General features: G+C 46.4%; 1 protein-coding gene across 5 annotated transcripts in view; it reads left to right on the top strand.

The window, feature by feature from the left end:
• PIGL (phosphatidylinositol glycan anchor biosynthesis class L) overlaps positions 1-7,870 on the top strand; it is a 121,650-nt gene that overhangs the window by 76,576 nt on the left and 37,204 nt on the right. For 3 of the 5 annotated variants that reach the window (XM_006153180.3, XM_006153179.3, XM_014589601.2), the window contains exons 4-6: positions 11-78; positions 4,898-4,929; positions 5,742-5,875. In XM_006153180.3, coding sequence (XP_006153242.1) covers positions 11-78; positions 4,898-4,929; positions 5,742-5,875 — 234 coding nt within the window. Of the gene's footprint in view, positions 1-10; positions 79-4,897; positions 4,930-5,741; positions 5,876-7,870 lie in introns of those variants that run through there. The other 2 variants (XR_003550177.1, XM_027773697.1) reach the window with 2 other exon arrangements.

The following is a 7,870-nucleotide window of genomic DNA, read 5'->3' as shown; positions in this document are numbered from 1 at the left end:
TTCCCTACAGGTGGTGACTTTTGATGCGGGGGGAGTAAGTGGCCACAGCAATCATGTTGCTCTGTACGCGGCCGTGAGGTATGATCGTCCGGGTAATGGGGGTGGGAGAAGGTTGTTCATTTTCTTGGGGTTCCTGAAACATTTGCTACTGGTTATCTGAGCCCGGTGACACTGAATCATCACAGAGCCATTGTTGGCCATGTTGTTCACTTTGTCACCCCTGACCTCTCTAAGAGCAGTCTCTCCCTGAGCTTAGAAGAATGCTGTCTCCTAGGCCAGCCCTGTTGCCTAGTAGCTAAGGGAGCTGGATCCCACATGGCTGACCACGGGATTTGCCTCCACCAAGCAGCTTAAAAAACACACCAGAGGGGCCAGCTGGTGATGTGGTGGTTAAAGATGCTAGACTCCCACATGGCTGACCACAGTTTGAGTCCTGGATCTGGCAGCTTGCTTTCTCTCTCTCTCACTCTTGGTCTGTCCCTCTCTGGTCAAATTAAAATAAATAAGTAAAGTTAAATAAAATAATTATTTAAAACACACACACACCAAACATGTATATATGTGTACATTCCCCAAATCCTGATAGGCTGAAAAAAGGGAAGAAAAGGGGCTGTGGTGTGATCATGCTTCATTAAGGGGGTGCTTTTTCTCTCTGTGTGTGTCTCCTTCTCTTTGCAAGCACACATGCCCTCTGGCAATAAAAAAATGTTTTGTAAAAGAAATTCTTATCTCCTAAACAGCTGCATTTTTAAAAAAAATACATAGTTACTAAAAATGAGGTAACTGATTTATTTTCCTTTGCCTCAGCCCTAGGAAACTTTCAGGTCAAATTTGTGATCCATGTAGCACATAGACAAGACTTTTTTTGTTTGTTTTAGAATTATTTATTTATGGGACCAGCAGTTGCATAATGGCTATGTCACTGGATTCCCATGTAGTCGACTGCAGTTCGAGTCCTGGACCCAGTGGCTTAAAGTCACGCCAGGCACATGTGCGTGCGTGCCCAAGATCCCAAGAGAAGAACGGAGGAGAAGGGATTGTGGTGTGGCCATCCCCCCTGGGGGTTTATTTCTCACTTTCTGTCTCTCTGTCTCTCTCTTTCTGGTGAGCGCACATCCCCTATAGCAAAAACCTCTCCAAAGAAAAAAAGAAAGAATTATTTATTTATTGGAGCCAGCAGGTGGCATGGTGGTTAAAGGTGCTAGAATCCCACACGGCCAACTACAGTTCGAGTCCCAGACCTCACAGCTTGCTTTCTCACTTTCTCTGTCTCTTTCATCACTCTGTCCCTCTCTGATCAAATTTAAATAAATAAATAAACAAATCATTCTTATTCATTTGTTATCACTTTTTAAATTTATTTATTTATTTATTTAATTCCATTTGCTATTATTATTATTACTTATTTATTTTTTAATTTGACCCAAGAGAAAGAAAGTGAGAAAGCAAGCTGTGAGGTCTGGGACTCGAACTGTAGTTGGCCGTGTGGGATTCTAGCACCTTTAACCACCATGCCACCTGCCAGCCCCCATGGATGAGACTTTAAGATAGGAGTGGTGGCAATCAGTGTGACTCCGGCTCTTTTCCCTGCCTTACTCACTTATTTCGTCAGCTTTCACTGTGTATTTTATACACTACCTCAATTCTTTTTATGGAGGAGGCTATACATGTGTAATATGCAATGTCGTTTGTTCTTCACAGCCACACTGTTTTACTGGCATTCGTCTGCATTTTACTAGTAAAACAAAATGGAACCTCAGAGTTACTGAGTGACTTAAGTCCTATCAACACAGCCTGTGTTTCCTGCTGTCCACTGAAGTGCTTCTCCTGGGTCCCAGATCAGTGGCATGGTGGCCTGTCCTTGCTTCTGAAGAAGAAAAGGGGCAATCTGAAGTGAAGGCCTGATTTTATAACCTCCTTTTAAACACGCCCACCAGTCTTGGTCTGGAGCAATGAAAAGTAGGAAGTTAGAAAGGACCTTACCAGCTGGCCCAGCCTCGGTGGTGCAGGTGGTAGCAGACTGAACTGCAGTGCTGGAAGCCACGTGGCCAACCACAGGCTCAGTGTTTGAGGGAACCCAAAAACATGCTGAGTACATTCATGCCCATGATCCTGACAGCCTGCAGGGCTACGGGAAGAGGATCATAGCATGACGAGACCCTGTTATGGGTGTCCCTCTCTCTCATATATGCACACATGTTTTTGTGAATAATAAACAAATAACTTAGGGCCAGCAGATGGCATAATGGTTAAGGTGCTACACTCCCACATGGTTGACCACAGTTTGAGTCCCAGACCTGGTGGCTTGAAATTCACCCCAGGTTCATGTGCATGCATGCCCAAGATGCTGAAAGGAGAATGGAGGAGAAGGGATTTTAGCCTGGCCATCCCCTCTAGGGGATGATTTCTTGCTTTCTGTTTCTCTGTCTCTCCAGTAAGCATACACGCTCTGTAGCAAAACAACAACAAAAAAAAAAAAGAGAGAGAGAGAGAGAGAGAGAAAGGAAGGAAAAACAAAAAACAAAAAACAACTCTCCTCCCTCAAAAAAAAGTAGTTAATGGGAACCAGCAGTTAGCGTAATGGCTATGTCGCTGGACTCCCACGTAGTCGACCGTGGTTTGCGTCCCATACCCGGTGGCTTAAAACTCACACCGGGCGCGTGTGCGTGCGTGCCCAAGATCCAGAGAGGAGAATGGAGGAGAAGGGATTGCGGTGTGGTCATCCCCCCTGGGGGGGTGATTTCTCGTTTTCTGTCCCTATGTCTCTGTCTGTCTGGCGAGCACACACACCCTATAGCGAAAATCTCTCCCCCCCCCAAAAAAAAAGTAGTTAATTAAAAAACAAAAAAAGAAATTACCTCACTAGTCATTAAGTCTGCCACCTCACTTTCCTGAAGTGGTGAAGTGGTTGGGCCAGCACCACAGTGTGAAAACATGGAGGGGCAGATCCAGAGTCCAGAAATCCTGATTCTTCATTCGTCATCCTGTCAGATACATGCGAAGACAAATCCAACCTGGGGACTCTGCAGCCTTGTCCCTAAATTGTACTTAGACGAAGATGCTAGATATTATTGCCCATATACTCTTTCCAGACAGCCCTCTCGTGTCCTTGACTATAGAATGAAAGGAGGCCGGACTGCGCTCCCCTCCCGTAAAGACCGTTCACTCCTGGCCCAGCCTGAGGCAACAGCTGTACAGGAGACATGCTGCTGTCCCATTAGGTCTCTTCAGACACATCTTTCAGTTAGTCAGATGCAGTTTTTCATGAAGATACATAAGAAAATGAGGCAGTCCAGAGTGAGCTTTCCAAACCACGGTTGCTCTGGGGCCTTGGGCTTCTCAGGACAGCAGGCTCCGGGGAGAACTAGACCAGCGGCTCTGCCTCATTCCACGTATTCACCGAAGCCTTGCAAGTTCTCACCAACTATTTACACTGCACCAGCGAGAGGGTCAGATCAGGCCCACTGCAGCAAACCAGGACTTCATCAAGCAGGCTGCAGGGCACTCGAGGCTGATTTGCCTGGTGTCATCCCTTGTCTGTTTGCCACTGAAGTGGGAACACAGGGAAGGTTTCTTTCCAAGAGAGAACCCAAGGGGACAGCCTCTGTGGCCAGAACTGCCTGGGGCCACTGTCCTTGGAAGAGCCGGGGTGCCACAGGCTCTTCACACTGCAGGTCTCTGCACTAACTAGGCCACTGTGCTGTGGAAAAACCAAGTGATCGATATGCCCCCAGCCTACTATGAATAAAACCATTTTCCCCACCATTGTCTCTCCTGCCTGCTAAAGTCCCTGGACTCATTTTAGTTCTCATCTGTCTTGAGCTTTCTGTGGCTTTTGCTCCTGCCTGTTACTCACTGAGCTGCTTTGACTTGCAAGGTGCCAACTCATCCTCCCCCATCTGGCCACTTCTCCAGAGGTCCCCTCAGTGCCGCTCTCCCAGGGCTCTCTCCCTGGCCCTTCCAAGAAGAGAGTCCTCGTGACTTTAGGGCCATATAGGCTGCGTGCATGGTTTCCAGGCACAGGCCTCCAGCATGCACCTCCCTCCTCTTCTTCTTTCTTTTTTTTTTAATAATTATTTTATTTATTTGTTTATTTATTTTTTTAAATTTGACCAGAGAATTACAGAGTGAGAGAGAGAGAGCGAGAGAGCGAGAAAGCAAGCTGCCAGGTCCTGGACTTGAACCACAGTCAGCCATGTAGGAGTCCAGCGCCTTTAACCACCATGCCACCTGCCAGCCCCACACCTACCTCTTCTTGTGTTACCCTGCCTACCTCACACTCAGAATATTCCCAGGGCTCTGCCAGGGAGTCACTTCCTTATGTTTATCAATTTTCTCCCAACTCCCCCTGCTCCCGAGTCCCTGTACATATGTGTGTCTTTGTTGTGGGGAAGTACTGCCCCATCTTTCTTCGTTCCCAGCTTTCAAAACAACAGATGAGGGAGATCATTGCCATTGGACCCACTTCATCCCTCCTCTTAAGGTGGCTAGCACAGAATGGCCTTCAGTGTCAGAAGTGGGAGCGGGGTGGTCAGAAAAGAGATAGGCAGTATCAGGAAATTAATGTGAATGAATAGCCTCCCACCCTACTGCATTACAGTTTCAAGAGAAAAACTTTGAAGAGTCCAAAGGGTGAGGCATGGACCAGAGCTTTTCATAAGCCCTTGACCACCCTCTGGCTTGACAGGCCTTAGGTAAAGTGCCCACCCTGATCCCTTCAGCTATAGCCAGAGGTCAGGAATCCCAGAAACCTATAAAGTGATTTATGCAAAAGAAACCATCTGGGCACCCATGCGAGGACAGGAGCATGACTGGCCTTCCTCCAAGGGCTTCTCTCCAATCAACTGCAAAGCAACAGGCAGCTCTTAACACTTTCTCTCTCCTTTCCCTCCTCCAGGGCCCTGCACTCGGAAGGGAAGTTACCTAAAGGTAAGACCTGTCCCTTTGCAATGTTGCTTGCTACTTGCTCAACCCCCAGTGGACCAGCCAGGCAGTAAAAGGCTGATGGTGCTTGTTGGACTAATATACTTGGGTTAGAAACTCTTACTAACCCCAGGAAGGTGTTTGACTCCAGTTGGCCGTTTACTGCATGACACCCATGCTTAACCTCTCTGGTCTGTCATACCACACAGGAACAGTAGGAAGATTCGTGTGCCCTTTCCGCATGGTGTACTGAGCTCACCACGCTGTGAGGCCTTTGGAAGGTGACCTCCATCCACTTGATTCTTTTTTTAAAAATAATTATTTATTTTATTTATTCATTCACTTATTTTAATTTGACCAGAGAGAGACAGAGAGAGAGAAAACAAGAAAGCAAGCCACCAGGTCTGGGACTCGAAACATGGTCAGCCATGTGGGAGTGTCCAGTGCCTTAGCCATCATGCCATCTGCTGGCCCCATTCTCACCTTGGGCATGCACATGTGCCCCGGTGAGTTTCAGGTCACCGGGTCCCCACCCAAACCACATAGGAGTCTAGCGACATAACCACTACGCCCTCTGCTGGTCCCACACCTGACTTCTTGAGAGGGCACGTGGGGGATAAGGGTGATGAGACAGGCATCTGTGGCATTTCCACTCTTCCTATCTGTGGGAACAATGGGCAAAGAGCATGGTGCTATGGAGACCCTGGCAACTCTGCAGCCCTGCCCTGCCCTGCCCTGCCCTGAGCCACAGGGCTTGGTGGGTGCTTGGAGAATCTAGGCAGGAACAAGGCTCTTTACTTCTCATCCGTCCATACCAGGGTGCTCTGTGCTCACGCTGCAGTCTGTGAACATGCTGCGCAAGTATACCTCCCTCCTGGACCTGCCCTTGTCTCTGCTTCACACCCGGGATGTCCTCTTCGTGCTCACCAGTGAAGAAGTGGCACAGGCCAAGGTGAGGATTGGGAATTCCTGGACACCCCAATTCAGATCTATATCCTAGACCCCTGGCTCCTCAAAACCATGGCTCTGCAGAGGCCCTCACTGAAGACCTTCCACAGTGGCCCAGCCTCTATCCCCAAATATTAGGGCTAAGCCAACTAGATCTCTGGAGGCATAGATTTTCAGTGACTCTGACCAAAAAGGAAATAAGAGGGGCCAGCAGGTGGCATGGTGGTTAAGGTGCTAGACTCCCACATGGTTAATTATGGTTTGAGTCCCAGGCTTGGTAGCTTGTTTTCTCTCTTTCCCGCTCTCTCTCTGGTGAATTAAGAAAATAACAATAACAGGGACCAGCAGATGGCATAATAGTGTTGTTGCTGGACTCCCATGTAGTTAAAAGTGGTTCAAGTCCTGGACTCAGTGGCTTAAACCTCATGATGGGCATGTGTGCGTGGGTGCCCAAGATCCCAAGAGGAGAATGGAGAAGAGATTAAGGCATGGCCAACCCCTAAGGGGCAATTCCTCACTTTCTGTCTCTCTGTGTCTCTCCAGTGAGTGCATGTGCCCTATAGCAAAAAATCTCTTAAAAAAAAATTTAATAATAAATTTAAAATTCTAAAAAAATTAAAAAGGTTAGTTGTTAAAAAGAAAAGAAAAAAGATAATCAAGAAATACAGGGCTGGGACCAGCAGTTGGTGTAATGGTTATGTTGCTGGACTCCCATGTGGTCGACCATTGTTTGAGTCCCGACGGACCTGGTGGCTTAAACTCACGCCGGGTATGTATGTGTGCGTGACCAAGATCCCAAGAGGAGAATAGAGGAGAAGGGATTGCATCGTGGCCATCCACCCCTAGGGAGTGATTTCTCACTTTCTGTCTCTCTATCTCTCTGGCAAGCACACATACCCTATAGCAAAATCCTCTCCAAAAAAAAAAAGAAAAAAATAAATAAATAAATAAATAAATAAATAAATAAATAAATAAATAAATAAATAAATAAATAAATAAATAAATATTTTAAAATTAAAAATAACAAGTAAGATTAAATAAATAAATAATTCTTTTTAAAATGCTTTAAAATAATAAAAAGCCCAGCGAGGTAGTGTGCTGCTTAAGGTGGCTGGATCCCTGTAGCCAATTGCATGGTTCAAGTAATAGACCTCGCAGTTTGAAAAACACAGCAGGTACATGTGTGTACCCAAAATCCCTAGAGGAGACAGGAGAAGGGATTAGAGTCCCTGGGATGCGCTTTCTCACTTTCTTTTTCTCTCTCTCTCCCTCTGTAGCAAGTGCATGCACCCTCCAGCAAAAAATAAATAAAATAAAATACAAGGGACTTCAAAAAGTTTGTGGAAAGATGGAATTAAAGTATAAGTTTATTTTGGTGCAAAATTATTGAAACCCATGTGTGAAGTTTTCATTATATGCATTTCCCATGAACTTTGCGAAGACCCTTTGTACATTATGAACATTTCTTCCTATGTCATTATTCAAAGTGAAGTGGCTACCTATTATGCCATTGTATGAATGTACCATAACATATATCATGATATAAATTCTTTATTATTGGATATGTTGATTTACTAGTGTTAAATTATTATATGTGGAGAAGTGCTCCTAGCTTGAGTTTAAGGAATTCAGACCTCAATGAACATCTGTAAAGAACCAATGGGGGGAACCAGCAGTTGGCATAATGACTATATCACTGGACTCCCATGTAGCTGACCACAGTTCGTGTCCCGGACCCGGTGGCTTAAAACTCACGCCGGGCGCGTGTGCGTGCGTGCCCAGGATCCCGAGAGGAGAATGGAGGAGAAGGGATTGCAGCGTGACCATCCCCCCTGGGGGGTGATTTCTCACTTTCTGTCTGTCTCTGTCTTTCTGGCAAGCATATGCGCCCTATATCAAAAACCTCTCCGGAAACCAGCAGTTAGTGTAATGGCTATGTCGCTGGACTCCCATGTAGTCGACCGCGGTTCGTGTCCCGGACCCGGTGGCTTAAAACTCA

This window comes from Tupaia chinensis, unplaced genomic scaffold (assembly GCF_000334495.1).
Source record: "Tupaia chinensis unplaced genomic scaffold, TupChi_1.0 Scaffold000365_1, whole genome shotgun sequence".
Taxonomy (NCBI): domain Eukaryota; kingdom Metazoa; phylum Chordata; class Mammalia; order Scandentia; family Tupaiidae; genus Tupaia; species Tupaia belangeri.
This window is presented reverse-complemented; position numbering and strand designations above follow the sequence as displayed.